Here is a 19612-nt window from a genome sequence, read left to right as displayed (position 1 = left end):
CAGTGGATGCAGTGTTTCACTTTTGTACAGATTTTTCTGCTATATATTTTGTGAGTTGTGCTAAAACAATATAATTTAAAATCACAAAAATTTGTATTTTGCTGCAACTGATAGCCAGTTAATAAAATTAAAACTGCAGCAATTTTTTTTCAAATGAATGAAGGCAGTAAACTTACGGTGGCAGCAAAAGTGATCCTCTTGCTTTACAACGGTGCTCCTAAATTCAGAGGTTTGATGTTGCAGACCAGGCAGTGGGGAGAAAAAACACACAATTACATGAAGGTGTTGCTAACTTTGGTTGGCTCTTAATTCGTTGCTCGTTGTGTCTTTACTTAATTTGCTGTTTCTATAACCTTTGCTCTAGAGTCGCCAGGTATCTTTATGATACCTCCACGAGGTTCAAGTTCAAGTACTGATCAATAACTCGACACACCAATTAGTAAGATTCAAATCAAAACACATTTATTATACACAGTCAATCACTACTCATGCATAAAACTCTACTTACTAGACTATCTCTATCACTAAAAGGCCTATACTTAGCTTTGGAACTGGCCCACCAGGTCAGGGGAACAAATGGCCTTTCGTTCGATTCCGAGTCTGCAGGATTCAAAAGCTGGTATGGACCGGTAGCTAGGAGCGTCTATCTCTTAGCGTGCGTTGACTGGAGACTTACTTGGTTGATGCGTCAGCTAGGCAGTTCACTGTCAAGGGTTGTTTCGCGCTGCTGAGTGATCCTGCCAAGAAAGCCGATTTGAACTTGGGGGCTCTACTTTATAGTCCCCAGCGGCTTCGCGCCGTTCGGGGCGGGCCCCGTATCTGGTTCCGAGTGATTGGACTACGTTCCGATCACTTGGATCGATTTCTCCAATACTGGAGTTGTTCCCTGATCGCTGGGCGGTCCCGAAGTGTCCGTTGGCCTTCCTTTGTCTTAGCTCCTACTGGCGCCGAGGAGTCTAGCTTGGCCTTATTCACCTTACATGTTTCAATTGTACCCGGGGATCGCTCATTAGTATGCAGATGGCTGTGAGTTTCAGTGCTGTTTGGGCTTTTGCAAGTTCTAATACACAGGCTTTTGCACTTGCTAGTTTTTGCCTGTGTTGACTGAATTTCCCTGTAGTCTTTGCGGATCTCCATTTTAAGTCGGGAAGTGGCCAACTCAGGTGGCTACAAAGGTCAGCCACGAAAAGAAGTCCATGATCCAAAAGATACCGTCCTTCAATTTGGAAAAGAGCTTTCAATTGGCATGTAAATGGGTGCCATTTCACAGGAGGGGGGTGGGGAAGAGTTCTGTTTTGGGTAAATCTGTGGGGTGTTTCTTGGCCGCAATCAAACGGGACTTTTGTTTTTTGGCTTCAGCGAAGAACCCCTCACCTAGGCCACACTTACCTTCATTTCCTGTACTGACAGGCTCAGCTTGTCAACGCAGAGAGATTTTTAAATGCCGCCCTGATCTCTCGCTCCCCCCAATGCACCAACATACGAGTCCCCCCCATGGGCAAGGCATCCCCAGCCCTGATCCCTAGCATGGGCAACCTGGCACTGCCAGCTTGGCACTCTGGCAGTGCCCCTGACAGTCCCAGGCAGAGTGCAGGTGCCCAACCACTCGGGCCTCCAGGTGGCGTTACACCTGGTCCACGTTTGAGTGAACCAGTGCTCAACGGCGCCATGATGAGCTCTCAGGCTTGGGCGTGCGATCCTGGGCCTTGGGAGAATTTTGCACCATATTTAAGTGAGCCCAACTGCTCACGTAAATATATAAATCTGGATCATGCCTAGTGAGAGAGAGATCCAGATCGAGACGTCTCATGAGATCCGTCAGATTTCACGAGGCGTTCGGAGCATTGCAAACAGCCTCATCGCGTCGCCGAGTCGGGCATGACGAGCACATTCGATCACGCCAAAAGTGACTTTAACGTAGTAAAATATGCCAAGGTGCTTTACCAGAGTCTAACCAGACAAACATTAGTATGCTAAAACAGCAGTCGGCTAAATGTTTATTATTTGGCAGGTGTTATGCAATGTCTTAAACAGAGATGGAGAGGTGAAGAGATTTGCAAAGGGATTTACAGAGCTTACACAGCTGAAGACATGATCATCAATGGAGGAGCATAGGAAATGGGGGTGCACAAGCGCCAGAGCTGGGGAACAAAGCTTTGAAGGTGGAGGAGCTCTACCAAACAGCAAGTTTGAGAAGGACTACCAAACAGCAAGTTTGAGAAGGACTACCAAACAGCAAGTTTGAGAAGGACTTAACAGCCATAGGCAAGCGATCCTGTGTTTCACCAGTAGCAAAAGCAGTTGGCTTTTGCTCTCGAATGCAAGTAGTGGCACCATCAGGAATGGAAATGTCTCGTAGAGGTACAGTACACCAATAATACACCAAGAAGACAGGGAGGCTCAATTACCAAGATCATTGAGAAATTTAAAATAGTTACCAGGATCAAATTAATGGTGAGGCTATTAGTACAGCAACTTCAGAAGAGAGACGGATGTAGGGGTAAACTGAAAAGTTGTTGTCCGAGTTGTACCACTCTGCCATTGGCTTTGCAAGAAAGGCATTGCACTACCTTTCACTACTGAACAGTTTGGAAGTTGCTGTACTTGCACGATAGATTTTAACTGCACTCAAGATTTAAAGTTAAATTTTGTCCATGTACATAAAATTAAATTCCTTCCCAGTACTTGGGCTGTTGATTTTACAGTCCTCTAATCAGACCTCAACTGTTCACAATCTATATAAATGATCTGCATGCAGGGACAGAGTGCAACATAGCACAATTTGCAGATGATACTATGGTGGAAAAGCAGGCAGTGAAGAAAAGATAAAGAGTTTACAGATGGATATAGATACGCTAGAGAATCGGCCAAAATTTGGCAGATGAAGTTTAATGTGGATAGGTGTGAGGTTATTCATTTTGTCCGATAAAATAGAAAAGCAAATTATCCTAAATGGAAAGCAGATTCAAAAATGCTCCTAATTCCTATTCCTTAAGGAGATGCCCAGTTGCTTTCGATGTTCACTCAAGTTCCAGAGCCCCATTTCCCTCTGTGGAAGTACATGTCTAACTAATGGCAGACACTGGAAGATGCCCTGCAACAAATATTTTTGAACACAGGTAGTAGAGCTTTAAGAACTAAATCTGCAAGTTAAACCATGTAGACTAAGAAAATATCAACTCTGATTTTGAAGTGGACTTGTGAAGGCCATAAAAATTAGAAAAATACATCTATTTCTGAAAACCAATTAGAAATGCTGTCCCAAAATATTGTATTATTGAACTGGTTCTGTTTGTACAAATCTGCATGCAATCATCCATATAAATAACTACATGATTCACCAAAATGTAATGAAGACTATCAAGTTGCAGTGCAGCTTTAGTGGCTTGAATCCTCTATACTTTGAGCAGATAATAGTCTGGTGGTTTTACCATGCCAGAGATCATGGGCAAAATTCTCCCCCAACGGCACGATGTCCGCCGACTGGCACCAATCAGACGAGCATCGCGCCAGCCCAAAGGCGCGGAATGCTCCGCATCTTTGGGGGCCGAGCCCCAACATTGAGGGGCTAGGCCGGCGCCGGAGAGATTTCCACCCCGCCAGCTGGCAGAAATGGCGTTTGTTGCCCCGCCAGCTGGCGCGGAAATGCGGCGCATGCGCGGGAGCGTCAGCGGCCGCCGACAGTTTCCCGCGCATGCACAGTGGGGAGAGTCTCTTCCGCCTCCGCCATGGTGGAGGCCGTGGTGGAGGCGGAAGGGAAAGAGTGCCCCACGGCACAGGCCCGCCCGCGGATCGGTGGGCCCCGATCGCGGGCCAGGCCACCGTGGGGGCACTCCCGGAGTCAGATCGCCCTGCGCCCCCCCCAGGACCCCGGAGCCCGCCCACGCCGCCTGTAAATACCAGCTTTGATTTACGCCGGCGTGACAGGCAATTTCTGGGCGGGACTTCGGCCCATCCGGGCCGGAGAATTGAGTGGGGGGTCCCGCCAACCGGCGCGGCCCTATTCCTGCCCCCGCCCAATCTCCGGTACCGGAGACTTCGGCGGGGGCGGGATTCACGGCGGCCAACGGCCATTCTCCGACCCGGCGGGGGGTCGGTGAATGACGCCCCATGTCTGCACCAGAAAACTAAAAATCAGTTCTGCTTCAACACTCACCCCACAAACACTTGGGCCCACATTCCTGCTCTACTACAGATGAATTGGCTGCTGTCTTTAATGATATTATTCATTTTCATATGTGAAAAATACAAGATTTCTTTTGTGTGTATTCTCAAAGCTGTTCAGTTCTCCTTAGGGCTGTGAGGGTGATGGTAATTATACAAAATTGAGAATCACGAGTTTGTAAGTTTCATTGCCACAATATGCTGAAGTTGACAACCTCTATCATAACAGCAGTGTGTTGCTGCAATTAGTCTCAATCGCCTTCGGCGAAACGGTCTGCCAGTGTTCTTGCTGCCAATTGCTGTCCAGAGATTTTCTGATATCGGCTGAAGACCAGAAGTGGCACAGCAGTAATAATCTCCAAGTAAAATATTCTGACATTTACCGATGAAGAATAGCTACTAGAATTTAATTGGCCTTTGGAGAGGTAAGAATTTGTAAAAACTTACCATGTTAATTTTAGATGACAGAGAATATGTTTTACCAGCAGCAAAAGACAAATTTCACACGTTGTACAAAATGTATTATAAATGGACCCTTAAGTTTGCTTTAAATGGACCACTCATGAAATTGAAACAGGGATAGCTATAAGAAGTAGTACATGATGGGACTAATTGAAATTTGTAACTAAATGGTCAAAATGTTAAGTGGCCACCATTTTCTCTGTTATAATTTGCATAACAGTGCAATGAGAACATTACCTGAATCCAGAGATCAAACCTTTTGATCAGCCGAAAACATCCTGCGAAAGGTTAGTGTCTCTTCACACAAGCACAATGTCTCCAAATGACCCAGTGAACTATTATTGGAAAATGCTGACATCTGTAATTTTTTGTCATGCAAGTTTTTTTTTTAAACATACAAAGACACATTGATGGGTAGAGCATAAATATAATTGTTGGGTGTAAGAATTGATAAAGCTTTGACTGATCACAATTCTTTGGTGATAGCACTGAAGGAGTAGGACTATTATTACAGCTTTTACACATAGGTAGTAAAAAGGGTATTATCGCTACATTGCAGAAGAGGCTAATAGAGTAAAATCATTAACTGTGAGGGTTGTTCCACCAGTTCAAATTGGCAGGTCATCCAGCCCTATACCTCCCACAAGGAGCACAATTATAATGCTGCACCTTTCAGTCACGTTCCATTATGGAAAAAGGTAATGTAATGTATTCTACTTTTATACACAAGAAATGGTAGAGAGATTCGATAAGGGCCAAAAATCCTATCCATGTTGAAAGTTGCTTAAAAAAAACACTGAAAGGACTTCCGGTGGCGGCGGGTAGGAGGAAGCCGCACATTGGAGGGCTCCCGCCCGAGAATTGATTTTTCGGAGTTTTGATGCCCCGTCCCAGGAGCAGCTTTTGATGAAACAAGGGTAGGAAGGCGTAGAGAAGAGAGATATCCAAACCTCAAAAGAAAAGCGACCGTGAAAAAGGGGGCTAATGAAGGTCCGGCGGTGAGTGGAAAGGCCGGCTCAGGAACGGGAAGGAAGGTGGAGGCGGGGGTGCCGGGTGAGGCCGCACTGCTCACAGCAGAAAGGATGACAGAGGTGATGGCCGTGGAACTTGAAAAACAGTTCACAAAACACATGGAAGCGATGAGGAAGGGGTTGGGGGCGGTATTGAAAGTGCTGGTGGAGGAGGCGATTGCGCCGGTGAGTGCGGCGGTATCGAGTGCAGCGGCTGAGGTGCGGGAGCAGGGTGAGACACTGAAGGAAGTGGAAGAGGCACTTTCGCAATACAGTGATCAACTCACCTTGATGGCGAAGGAGCTGCGGAGGGTGATAGGAGACCAACAAGGGTCTCCGAGCTAAAATGGAAGACCTGGAAAACAGATCGAGGCGGCAAAATCTGAGGATCGTGGGTCTGCCTGAAGGGGTGGAAGGCCTGAGGCCGACGGAGTATTTTCCCACGATGTTGGCGGAGCTATTGGGGGAGGGGGAAGATCCCTCTCGATACGAACTGGATCGGGCTCATAGGTCGTGGAGACCTATACCAAAAGCGAGTGAGCCGCCAAGAGTGGTAACTGTTTGTTTCCGTAGGTACCGCGTGAAGGAGTCGGTCCTGTGCTGGGCAAAGCAGAAGCGGCACGATTCCCGCCCCCGCCGAATATCCGGTGCCGGAGAACTCGGCAACCGGCGGGGGCGGGATTCACGCCAGCCCCCAGCGATTCTCCGACCCGGCGGGGGGGTCAGAGAATCTCGCCCCTGGTCTTGTATTGCGGGTAGGGGGTTGGTAGGAGAATATGTAGCTGTATGTAGCTTTATCTTTTCACTGCATGTTGTTGTAGGTACTAAATGAGTCAACGCTATTCTGACAAGGTACGAGTTGGGACTTTTCTTTGCAATGATGGCTCTTTGGGGCTTGTGTGCTTATGCTGGGGTTGTGTGTTAAAGGGGATTTCTTTGTTTTCCTGGGACCGGCCCGGGGGGTGGGGGGGGGGGGGGGGGGGGGGGGGGTTGGAAAGAGAGGAGACCCGGGCAGGTGCCTCCACACTGGTTGGTTTAAGCTGGCCAGTAAATGGGAGTCAGGTGGGGGGGCTGCGGCCATCAGAGCCTGGTACAACAGGTTCCGATGCACCTAGCCGAGGTGAAAAGTTGGGGGAAGGGACCGATACTGGGTGAGGTGTTTTCGAGAGGAAGTGGAGGAGTCTGGGAGAGGGGTGGGGGGTTTACAATTCATGGGTGTCATTCACGGTACACTTTTGGGGCTTGGATGGCCTTGAATATTAGCGGGGGGGGGGGAGGGGGGGAGGGGGGTTTCGGGCTTGGATGGCCTTGAATATTAGCGGGGGGGGGGGGGGGGGGGGGGAATGTTGGGGGAACTATATGTTAATGGTGACCATGGGCGATTCCCGATTCCTTTACTGGGTTTCTTTTTATTTGATGCTTATATTGTCATGCGGGCTGTTGTGTGGGGGTTAGTGGGAGGATGGGATCGTTGTTCATATGGGGTTTGACGTTGTATCCATTTCAGTTTACTGTTTATTGGTGGGGGTAAATTTTGAAGAAAATGTGAAAAAGGAGAATAAAAACAGTTATTTAAAAAACACTGAAAACCTTTAACAAATGTAGCATAACACTGGGTGTCTGTTGCTTTTAATTTGATTTAAAAATTGGAGAATGCATTCCCATCAATGTTAGACGGCCTTAAGTCATTAATTTGAAAATAGAGAAGAGCAGCCATTTGTCCCATAATCACAGAGAAAGTCCAAGTGATTTGTGAGCTGTTACACTTTAAACTGAACAGAGTTTGCATTGTTGCTGTTCAGGATCCATATTGTTGGAGACTAAACTGATACAAAAAGGCATGTGAAGAAAGAGACACATCAAGGGACAATTCTAACTTTCACTGCTGGGCAGTAAACATGTTTCCACTGCTCATTATGCAACCTGCCCGATTTCCTTTTCTAATTAACCTTAATGCAATAGATAAGTAGGCAAGAGAAAGAACAAGTGGCTGTTCCATAATGTCGAGTTTATTGTCCAGCAGTGAACGTTAAAAATCACACTCTCCACCATGGCACTGCTGCCTTCAAAACTAGACAAGGAGCAAACAAGTACGATGCACAGGCAATCATTCAACCATACAGTTACCCTTCCTTTAATATAAACTGACAGAAAAGAAACTTTTGGTAAGGAAAGGAGTCCTTTTCTAAAATAAGCAGACACAATTTCTGCATGAGATGCATTAGAGTACTGCACACAAAATGTCACAGAACAGAGAGAACAGCCCAGATGTTTGCTTTAAGACAGAAACTGAATCTGATAATATAGACGCACAATAAACACTATCCAGACCTGGGGATGAATATTTGAACACCTAAGAAAGTGAGAAGAGGCAAAAACTTTCTACTGGATGGTGCAGTTTAATCTAACGTTTTTCCCCTGTTAAAATGACACCAAAATGCTCTATTAAAATAAAACACATCATTGAGGGGGAAGGAGGAATGCAACAAGGAGATTTTTTTTTTTTTAAACTTCATTGCATCATTTATCTGTAGTTACTCTCTTCAACATTCACAGCAACTGATTTTCAGTGAAGGGAACATTGGCAAAAATTAATAGGAAACAGAGGCAACTTGGCATAATTGAGAAGATGAACGTTGAAAAAATTGGCAGTTCTTATTGTGAAGGCAAGCTTTGATCTAAGGCTTTCACCGGGTGCAGCTCCAAGGAGGAAAGTTTCAGGTGTTAAATGAGTTTAACAATGCCATGTTGTCGTGAGTGCTTAGAACAGCTTCCAAAAACTTAATTTTGCTTCTACAAAGCTCTTTGGCTCCAAACACAACAGCAGCTAATCATCTACAAACAGGAGGAAAAGGTTGATTGCGGCTCAATATTTGCAAAAAAAAGGAGTGGATGTTCGAAGGCGTAAGGCTTCTGCTGAAATCCATGTTTTTTTTAAATTGAAGAAGTTCTTGGGCAGTGCCTATGTTTTTGCTGAAGTTACCATAGGTGGTGCAATGTTCCTGGGTCAAGTTTTTACACTTGCTTTTGTTCTGTAAGGGCTTCTGCTTCCTAAAATAGATAAAACAGAAAAAGGGATTAATTAAAGACCACTGCTAAATCCCAAGGCCAACGTATTGTGCCCTTCAATAACATTTGAAACGTATTCCCTCAGTGAAGCTATTCTAATCTTTTCTAACAGAGAACAGTTCTCAATTTGTGAGCAAATATTTTGTTGTGAGCAAATATTTTGTTGTTTTACATAACAAGCAACAGTGTGGAGTTCACATTTAATTAAATCTAAATTTCCAACCTTGTTGACACACTGCTCAGATCAGAATGCTGTGGGAAGGGTGGAAAGGAAGTCAGATGCTCCCATCAATGTAAAAAGTTCCTCCTTGGTATTAGATCACTTTCCCTGGTCTTAGATCACTGATACAAGGGCACAAAATATTTCTACAGTCTACAAAGTTGGAAATAAAAATACATTTCACGAGATGTTGCATTTCAACCAAGGAAACTTGAAGAAGTTTTATATCATCAATTTTAACATCCTTGTGGTGATAGTTTAAATACTGTCACTTCTCACAGTGAAGTGAAATCTTAAGAGTTTTGGCTTATGGTGCTACAAAGTGACATTGAATGATGATAACTAAAAGGCACAGGTCAATAGTGATAGCTTCTCAAGACAAGATTAAAATAGTGATTAAGCAGATAAGGTGGCTGAAGAACAAAGTTTAATTATTCAGTACCAAAAACCTAGAGTCTATTTTACTTTAGAAATTAAACTGAGAAAAGAACATTTTTCAAAAACATCTTCAAGCAAATATAGGCATAATAAGCAATACAAGAGTAACACACTTTGCAAGATGCAATTTAATGCTTTACACACCAAGAGGTTCTTCAAATGTCAAAGTGATATTAAATAAAGAGAAATAGACTGACAGTCAAGCAGCCATGTACAATTAGTTCCAAGTACTCCATTCCAGCAGACTAGCCCTGATTCAACTTAAAATAGCTCATCTGCAGTACAATTATCATAATCAAATAGAACTCTTCAAATGGAGGATGCGTGGGGAAATCAGTCAATAATAGCACATGTAAAATATATAATCAGATCACTAGTCATGTTATAGTCAGGGGGTCAGTTCACTTAGTTGGCTGGATGGCAGGTCTGTGATGTGGAACAACGTTAACAGCGCAGGTTCAATTTGCATACAGGCTGAGGTTATTCAGGACGGCTTTGCCTTCTCAATTTTGCCCCTCGTCCGAGGTGTGGTGACCCTCAGGGTAAATCACCAGCAGTCAGCTCTCTCAACCTGGAGAGCAGCCGAAAGTCCTCTGGGATTGAGGCAAAATTCATAGTCAAAAACGACATACCACCCACTTAGGCTAGTTATGTTTCAAGCAGTAGTGTCAACAGGCATGTCATTAATTCTGCATGCTTATCAGAATGGTGGGATTAGGTGGTCGGGTGACCATTCTCTCTCATTACCTTAAACCCTTGTAGATGAAATTATATAAAAGCAAAATCATTTTTTTAAGATTCATCCACTTCATCCTCATCCTAATCAATAAGAAATAAAGAAAAAGAGAAAGAAAAATGAGCACAGGTAGTAAAATTAGAGATGTAAAACAATAAAAAGGAGCGCATACTTATCAACACTATCCATGCATGTCATTTGTGATGCTTAGATGTTCAGGTAAAATTCTACAATTTTTATAACCTAATAATTTTCTAATTAAAAAAAAATCAATACTCTCCTTCCTGCAAAAACTTTAGTATTTTGAAATAAGCTTTTTAAAACCAAAGAATTGATGGATCTTTCTGAATGTAAGATAACCCTATCTAAAAAAATTATCAAAGTTAATGAAATTTCCATTTGTTATCAACTAATAATTATTCAGCTTGTATTGTAGAAAATATTTTAGTGAATAATCAGGTTACACAGAGGTTCAGCATGTCAAATTACTTGTTCAGGTACATAAAGCATGGTGAGAAAGAGGCTCCTCACATATAAACTGCTCTTATATTAAAGTACCTCAGTCACTGGTTCTTCTTCATCCTCCTCCTATATTAAAGAAGAGTCGGAAGGGAGGGAGAAAAGAAAGGAGGGTCATAACTTAATGAAAAAGGAAAAGAAAACAATGCAGAAGAAAAATTCAGAAAGCATCCCACAACAGAACCAAAGAAGAATTCAAGAGGTGAAGAATAGCGGTGAAATGATGATGGATGAAACTGTAGCAAAAGGAAATAATGAATGCGGTTAGAATATATTAGCACTGCTGCCTTACGGCGCCAAGGACCTAGGTTCGATCCCGGCCCCAGGTCACTGTCCATGTGGAGTTTGCACATTCTCCCCATGTCTGCATGGGTCTCACCCTCACAACCCAAAGATGTGTAGGGTAGGTGGACTGGCTTCGCTAAATAATTGCCCCTTAATTGGGAAAATAATTGAATTGGGAACTTTAAATTTTTTAAAAAGATAACAGAGAAGAACAGGACGGAGCATGAATGTGTGTTTACAATATTCAAATTTATGTTTTCACAGACTGAATGAATGGCAGTGGCTCATATTTTGACTTTGAAGAGAATTATGCAGGATATTTAAGAGCTCATTCATTCTATCAACCCCATTAGATTTGTAGCTGAAAATGTGGAACAATTTGAGTTTTAATCAACAGCAGGGAATCCCAGAACTGTAAATCCAATCATTTGTATCCAAGTACATTTACACCATTTTTAGTGGTGGTGGGAGGCATGGACAGGGGTGCAGGCATCTTTAATGCTATAGGAATTAGTTTGAATTTTTAAAATATATTTTCCTCAGCTATTTCCTCCCACATTCATAATGCAAACTGTTTGCTTGGGTATGATTCCAAGCCAGTTAGCATCCTTTCCTTTGTGGCCATTATGACTCTAGCCAACGGGTGTTGACATTATTGAACCAATACAGGTATCAGAGTAGAGTAGGGGGAGAGTGGGGCAGGGGGAGAGTGAGAGCAGGCGGAGAGTGGGGGCAGGGGGGAAGAGTAGAGAACTCTTTGTGCTCTTTGTTGACATGTTCTTTTACAGATCTTACTGGCTAGCAATTAAAAGATGGAACCTTTTATTTTTCCCTCTTCAGTCCAGGATTGCTGAGCCCAACTCCAGCGCCATAACAGTCAATTACCTTCGATCAGTGGAAATCCCCGGAGTAGAGTGTAAGGACGAACAGGACGACATCGGACTACTTTAGACTGCACCGTAGGACAAGTCAGGGCTGCCCTCTCTCCCCACTGCTGTTTGCGCTGGACATAGAGCCACTGGCAATTGCACGGAGAGCTTTTAGGGGCTGGAAAGGGCTGGTCCGGGGGGGGGGGGGGGGGGGGGGGGGAGTGGAACATAGAGTCTCGTTATATGCACAATGGACCCAATGGTGGGGATGGACGGTATTATGGCAACCCTGAGGGAATTTGGCCGGTTCTCTGGCTACAAACTGAACATGGCTAAGAGAGAGTTGTTTGTAATTCAGGCGAGGGGGCAGGAGAGTAGGCTGAAGGGTAGCCGAGAGTTTCTGATATTTGGGGATTCAGGTGGCACGGGACTGGGGCAAGTTGCATAAGCTCAACATGTCCCGGCCTGGTGGAACGAGTGAGGGAGGAGGTCCGGAGGTGGGATGCGCTCCCGCTGTCATTGGCGGGGAGGGTGCAGACTGTTAAGATGACAACTCTCCCACAGTTCTTGTTTGTTTTTCAGTGTCTCCCCATCTTTATCCCGCGGTCCTTCTTTAAGAGGCGGAATAAAATTATTCTGGGATTCGTATGGGCAGGGAAGTCCCCGCGGGTGAAGAGGGTGATGCTTGCAAGGAACAGAGGAGAAGGACGGCTGGCGTCGCCGAACTTCAGCAACTATTACTGGGCGGCCAACATAGCGATGATAAGGAAATGGATGGTGGGTGCGGGGTCGGTTTGGGAGCGGACGGAGGCTGCTTCGTGCAGGGGCACTAACTTAGCAGCCCTGGTCACGGCACCTCTATGCTTCCGCTGGCATGGTACTCCACCAGCCCGATAGTGGTGGCGGCTCTTCGGATCTGGGGCCAGTGGAGGAGGCATGTAAGAGCATCGGTGTGGACCCCAATCTGCCGCAACCACCGATTTGCCCCAGGGATCATGGACAGGGGGTATTGACTGTGGAGGAGGGCGGGGATTGTGAGGATGGCAGATCTGTTCCTGGAAGGGAGCTTTCCGAGCATGAGGGCGCTGGAGGAGAAGTTTGGGCTGGCGAGAGGGAACGATTTTAGATACTTACAGGTGCGGGATTTTGTACGCAGACAGGTGCCGTCCTTCCCACGTTTCCCGCCGAAGGGGAGGCAGGACAGGATAGTTTCTAGGGGAGAGATGGGAGAGGGTAGGGTCTCAGACGTCTACAAGGAACTAATGGGAGCGGAGGATACGCAGACCGAGGACCTGAAGCTTAAGTGGGAAGAGGAGCTGGGGGGGGGGGAGAGATGGAGGACGGTGTCTGGGCAGAAGCCCTGAGCAGAGTAAACACGACCGCAACATGTACCAGGCTCAGCCTGATCCAGTTTAAGATTGTGCATCGGGCCCACATGACGGTGGCCCGGATGGGCAAACTCTTCGGGCTGGAGGACAAGTGTGCTAGATGCGTCGGAGGGCCGGCTAACCATGTACACATGTTCTGATCGTACCCTAAACTCAGGGGGTATTGGCAGGGATTCGCAGATGTCATGTCCCGGGTATTGTAAACTGGGGCCCTGAGGATTGGGGCTTCGGAGGACCCGGGCGTGAGAGAGGCCGACGTTCTGGTCTTTGCTTCCCTGGTAGCCCGGCGACGAATACTGTTAGCATGGAGGGACTCAAAGCCTCCGAGGGCTGAGGTATGGCTATCGGACATGGCGAGCTTTCTTGACCTAGAGAAAGTCAAGTTCGCCTTGAAAGGTTCGCTACTAGGGTTCGCCCGAAGGTGGCAGCCATTTATTGACTTCTTCGCAGAGGAGTAAGCGTCAGCAGGGAGGGGGGAAACTAGGGTAGAGTAGAGTAGGGGGATATTGAGGCAGGTCCGTGCGTGAACAGAGCCGTGGTTTGCACTATGTTTAATTTGTGTCTTGACTTTTTTTTTTTAAATTGTACAATGTCACTTTTTCTATATGCCTAAAATACCTCAATAAAATTGTTGGTTAAAAAAAAATTTAGGTTGGCAAAGAAAAAAAAAAAGGATTTGGAATAAACACCCTTCTTCCTCAGCAAAATAATATGCTATTACTCCATGTATCCTCACAATGTTGAAGGCTCATTATAGTAGTCTATTCAGAAACTCTCTCTTTTAGAGCGATGCAGTATTTTCTACCTGCAGCACAGTGGTTAGCACTGTTACCTCACAGTTCCAGGGATCCGGGTTCATTTCCGGCCTCGGGTAACTGTCTGTGTGGAGTTTGCACTTTCTCCCCGTGTCTGCATGGGTTTACTCCGGATGCTCCGGTTTCCTCCCACAGTCCAAAGATGTGCAGGTAGGTTGATTTGCATGCTAAACTGCCCCCGTGTCCAAAAGGTTAAGTGGGGTTACTGGGATAGGGTGGTGGCGTGGGCTTAAGTAGGTTGCTCTTTCTGAGGGCCGATGCAGACTTGATGTGCCGAATGGCTTTCTGCACTGTAAATTCCTTGATGCAATCTAAAAACCAAGTTTGTCCTCACCTGCTATTTGCTCCCCAATTTACCCCAACTCGTATTAACCTTAGCAACAGACAGCACCATGAGCCATCGTCTTTCTGGTCGGTAAAACCCATCATAAGCATTAATGCTCATTAGTTAATTTAACAGTCCGCACAAAAAGTGTTTTTAAAAGTATGCTTCAAAGTGAATCCATGGAACAATGTGATTGTCAGACTGTTGATTCTAAATACTCGTTTCCTTAAAGAAGATCATAATTTTACTTGTATCCAAGACACTTGTAATTAGAAGAGTCATTTATAGACACGGCACAATCCCATAAATGCACAAAATTTCTCGTCAGCCTAGATGTTATCTGGTAACAGTCTATTCCAGTTCAAAACGTCAACAATTGGCCAATGAAGAATATGACAATGAAATGGAAACATTACAAAAGAGGATGATTAATTAGCATGAGATGACAAAAAGAGACTGATGAATCACTGGAACAGCTAATCTACCTCAGTTACAGGCTGTTCTTCTTCATCCTAAACAAGGAAAGGAAATTATAAAAAGGAAAAGGAGCTGCACAATTACAAATAAAAAAATGTGAAATATGCTGGTTAGTTATAATGAGAAAAGTGCAAAAAGATATGTTATCTGTCTAAATCTAATTATAAAATCTTCAAGCAGTTTTTAAAATTGGAAATGCCAGAACATACAGGAAAATTAGGATTGTTACACAAGATTATGTTAATTAGTTTCTGAACCACCAACGGTTTTTAGATGCCTATAGAATCTATTGATCGAACCTCTGTTACTGGTTCCGCTTCTTCTTTCTCCTAGTAAAATTACAAATAAAAACACAAGAGACAAAAACAAGAATGACATGGCAGCTAAAGTGTGAAAGCACACAACCTCTCAACAACTTTGTCACCTGCTCAGCAACTATTCCATTTATCTAATTATTATTTTTCGTCTCGGTCAACATAATTTACTTAGAATAGGTTAACAAGGCAAAATGCTTGCGTGTTGGTGTTGGAGCAGAGCTCATGGCAATACAGTTGGGGGTGGTGAGTGGGAAGGAGAGAACATCGTGGTGATTCAAAAATGTGACGGCGGGAAAGAAGTGGGAGGAGAATGCAATCTAGGTCAAAACATTTTTGAACTGGGCAGAAACAAATTAAGATTAAAAAAATTTTTTTTAAATCTCCCAACCCTACCCAAACATTGTATTGTACACGGTCATCAAATGTATTATTGCTTCATACATATTTATAATTAATTTCAGTAAATCATTAGAAAAAAAAAACACACTACTGGTCCAACCTCTGATTCTGGCTGTTCCTCTTCCTTTGCCTGGCAAAGTCATGAAAACAAACGGATAAGACAGGAGAAAAGTAGGAGACAGGCAAACCTCTACATTCATGTAATTAAACCAACGCTAAGAACTAATTGCTCACTTGAGACAGTCATGGTTATTTACATTGAATGGAAGAGCTCATTTCACATGACATTGCTCACAAGTACTCAGGGATCAAAGAACATGTTTGAAGTAGTTAGCTGTTAACATAACCCATTCTTACAAGGCAGACCCTGGAGTCACTCTGTGGAACTCACTCACAGACTTTTTCCCTCTATCCCTCCCCACCCATCCACCACCTCTCCTCGCTCTCTCCACCTTTAGGAGGTTTATTAAAGCCCACCTTTCCAACAAACCTTATGGTCATTGTGGTGTTCTGCGTTATCAGTATGGATGTTGAAGTGTTCACAAAGATCACAAAAGCTAAGTTCATCAACAAAGCTAACATTTATTTACACTACTTATTAAGGCTCAACCACTTACTCCTAAAGTAAACAATAATGTAGTAATTTCCAATCTAAACTCAACTAATACTAATCTCTACACACTAGTCTCTACACTCTTATCTATAACTGTACTTTGATCTCTCTCACTGCTCCTATGCTCTCCTCTCCAGCCTTCTCCCAGATGCCCGAGAGTCAGTGCTTTATATAGTTTTGCATCTAACTCCATCTAGTAGTTAATTATGATATGACACGATGTATTCTGAACATTTCCCATAATGTCACAGTCATCTCTCCTAACTCCACCATGGTCTAACGCCTAGAACTCTTTTACTTTTCTCTCTGTAAACCATATGAAAATGTTTTTCTATACAAATACAAGTTGTTGTTTGACAAGTGCTGCAGTACAAGCAGTACACAATCAGTCCTGCCTTTCCCGCACTTTCACCTTCAGGACTAGTCTCCTTAGTGAAAAAAATTGGATAGGACAAAGAAAGAAATTAAAATAGAAAACACGTGTATTTTTAATACAAAAGTGCAAAAGCATATTTGTTGAGTAGAAAGGTGGAAATGAGATGAATGCTATAAATATTAACATGTTAGTTCATGGATAATGTGTTATTCATCTGCCCAAAATGGTAAACGTATTCATTCTACGCAATCTGAAAAAGTTAGGCACTCTCTAAATAATGTATTATGACAAACACAGCAAGTCTTTAATTCTGGTACAGGTGTCTCAAAACATTGGGACCGAGCAAATGTGGGATTTCAGATCTTGTTGGATTTCGCATCCAGAATGGTTTGGTTCAGATCAAGCTGGGTTGGGTAGGATAAAGGGTCGTTCAGAGCATGGGAATAGACTTGAACGTAAGCGGTGAAGGGGCCAACAAGTCAGGCATCACACCGCACCAATGCAGTGCCTCACTAAATTGTCCAGGCAAGTTTTTTTCATTTCACTCAATTAAAGCTGATGTATGGCACATTCTAAAAATGTCCCATTTTCAGACAACTCTACCAGCTTTTGGAGACACTCTTCTGTACAATGGAAACCTACACACAAACTGTCACCATTATGGGCCTTTTACATATCACATACTGTGATTGTGATTGAAAAGAGTCATGTCTTGATCCTAGAAGTCTAACATTAAACCTATTCATTTAGTTAAGTATTAACTTTCAATGCTTTTACTGGAGAGAGATCTTTCTTTCATGTTCTCTCATTGACATGCAATGATGCAGTCTGGTCTTTTCTGGGGTGTTAAAAGCAAAATGAGGAGGAACAAGGCACTATAACCAAGCATGCTAAACCTGGGTTCCTTTTATCTCTTCACTTTATTTAAGGAGCAAGAAAGTAAAGCTGACATGCTATAACAATTACCCTTGACATTACAATTTCAAGAATGCTCCAAAATTATCTGGGCATTTTGAACAATATAGAATAAGTGACACCAACTGCAGTTGGAAGAAGTCAAAAACAACAAATTTATAATTTCACCACAAATAATTAGTTTTCTGAATATGGTATCCTAGAAAGCTTTTTCTGTGAGTGAGGAATCTACATAGGGAGTTTGGCAAATTAAATACTTTAACCAATAAACCAGGTTTACAACTCCAGATGCAACATCATTTTGGAGGGTCGAAGGACCTGTTCCTGTGCTGTATTGTTCTTTAGGGTTTTGGCAAAGGGTAGTATCATGACTGGTACAGGCTTGGCGGGCCGAAGGGCCTGTTCCTGTGCTGTATTGTTCTTTAGGGTTTTGGCCAGGATGGTATCATGACCAATACAGGGTTGGAGAGCCAAAGGGCCTGTTCCTGTGCTGTATTTATTTTTTATTATGTACATTACTTTGAATACTATTTTCAGATTAACTGATTATAGAAAGGACAATATTCGATCATACTATCTTCCAGTGCCCCCCTTGCAAATCCTACGTCAACTTCTAAAATTAAAAATGAATGTTCATGCTTCCTTCCCAACCCTATGTAAAATGCCTAATTTAATCAACTGGCCATAGAATCAGATTTACAGTGCAGGAGGTGGTCATTCGGCCCATCGTGTCTGCACCGGCCCTTGGAAAGAGCACCCTACTTAAGCCCACATCTCCACCCTATCCCCGCAGCCCAGTAACCCCACCTAACCTTTTTGGACACCGAGGGCAATTTAGCATGGCCAATCCACCTAACCTGCACATCTTTGGACTGTGGGAGGAAACCGGAGCACCCGGAGGAAACCCTCGCAGACACAGGGAGAATGTACAGACTCCGCACAGACAGTGACCCAAGCCGGAATCGAACCTGGGACCCTGGAGCTGTGAAGCAACTGTGCCAACCAATGCGCTACTGTGCTGTAATTAAAATGATTGCTGGCTTGAACATTAGATGGTTATTAAGTGACCTGCGGATTATTAGTCTTTCGTGTTAATTGGAATGATTTAAAGTAAGGATTAACATTGGGAATGAAATGGTTAAGCCACACAAATGAAAAAACATAGGACTGTTACAGGTGTGTGAAATTCTCTTACAGCCTCTTCTGGTTCAATAGTTTGATGGACAGATTCTTGATCTTTCTCAGCTTCATTCTCACCAATGTTTTCCTGCACACACCAACATCAATATTCAAAGGAAAGCAAACTGCTTATGAAAATATAACAGATTCTAGATGTTTGGACAAAAAAAAAGAACTGTAAAAACCAGAAATTTGAAACGAAACAAAGAATGCTGTAACCACTCAGCAATATCAGAGGAGAAAACAGACATGCTGCTGTTTCATCAGAATTGGAAGCTATTACCAATGAACACCATTCAAAAAGGAATAAAACAAAAAAGGATGAAAATCGGTACACAAGAATATAATGTAAAGTTGTTAAGTGAAAAACAGGTGATAGTTAAATGGCAGAAGCAATATTAGCATGAAAACATGTCATCTCTTTGATGCAAGGAGCAAAAAAAAATCTCATCCTATTACTCTCTTCTCTCATGCCATTACTTCTTTCCCACAAAAAGATAATAAATGTTGAATCAATTGTTAATTTTAAATCTGAGATTGATGTATTTGTTAACTAAAAAGGGTCAAAGCATATGTACATCAGCCTTGAGCTCACTGAATGGCAAAATAGGCTACAGGGGATAAATGGTCTACAGATGCTGTGAGATGTGAGCAGGTTCTCTTAACAGATGCACCCGGAGACACTCCAAAGTGCTCCAGTACATTTCATTTTTGTTTCTTGGAGTAATGAAGAAGTTTGACAAAAACCTAAAAGCTAACAGGATTGATACTCAGGAATGGTTAGTGCTCCAGTACATTTCATTTTTGTTTCTTGGAGTAATGAAGCAGTTTGACAAAAACCTAAAAGCTAACAGGATTGATACTCAGGAATGGTTACCAGATAGTCATTTTAACCAAGGGGTTTAGATAGGAATTTCCAGTTAAAAGAAAAATTATCAGAACCTCTAAACTTACAGCCTTGGAAGTTACTGCATGTGCATGACTGTATACATACAATTCATTTTCAATTGGCATAAAATACATGTGATTGAAATGT

At 43.4% G+C, this 19612-nt stretch overlaps 1 protein-coding gene across 47 annotated transcripts in view; it reads right to left on the bottom strand.

Moving 5' to 3' along the window:
• Positions 1–7227: 7227 nt before the first annotated feature.
• The window catches only part of sh3bgr (SH3 domain binding glutamate-rich protein), a 57257-nt gene continuing 44872 nt past the window's right edge, over positions 7228–19612 (bottom strand). For 2 of the 47 annotated variants that reach the window (XM_072513269.1, XM_072513299.1), the window contains 6 exons: positions 18572–18664; positions 15594–15623; positions 15077–15106; positions 14786–14812; positions 10658–10687; positions 7228–8687 (listed from right to left, as the gene is read on the bottom strand). In XM_072513269.1, coding sequence (XP_072369370.1) covers positions 8652–8687; positions 10658–10687; positions 14786–14812; positions 15077–15106; positions 15594–15623; positions 18572–18664 — 246 coding nt within the window. In that variant the 3' untranslated portion in view covers positions 7228–8651. Of the gene's footprint in view, positions 8688–10110; positions 10183–10657; positions 10688–14785; positions 14813–15076; positions 15107–15593; positions 15624–18571; positions 18665–19612 lie in introns of all 47 variants that reach the window. The other 45 variants (XM_072513271.1, XM_072513305.1, XM_072513274.1 and 42 more) reach the window with 40 other exon arrangements.

The sequence above is a fragment of the Scyliorhinus torazame genome, chromosome 8, assembly GCF_047496885.1.
Source record: "Scyliorhinus torazame isolate Kashiwa2021f chromosome 8, sScyTor2.1, whole genome shotgun sequence".
Taxonomy (NCBI): domain Eukaryota; kingdom Metazoa; phylum Chordata; class Chondrichthyes; order Carcharhiniformes; family Scyliorhinidae; genus Scyliorhinus; species Scyliorhinus torazame.
This window is presented reverse-complemented; position numbering and strand designations above follow the sequence as displayed.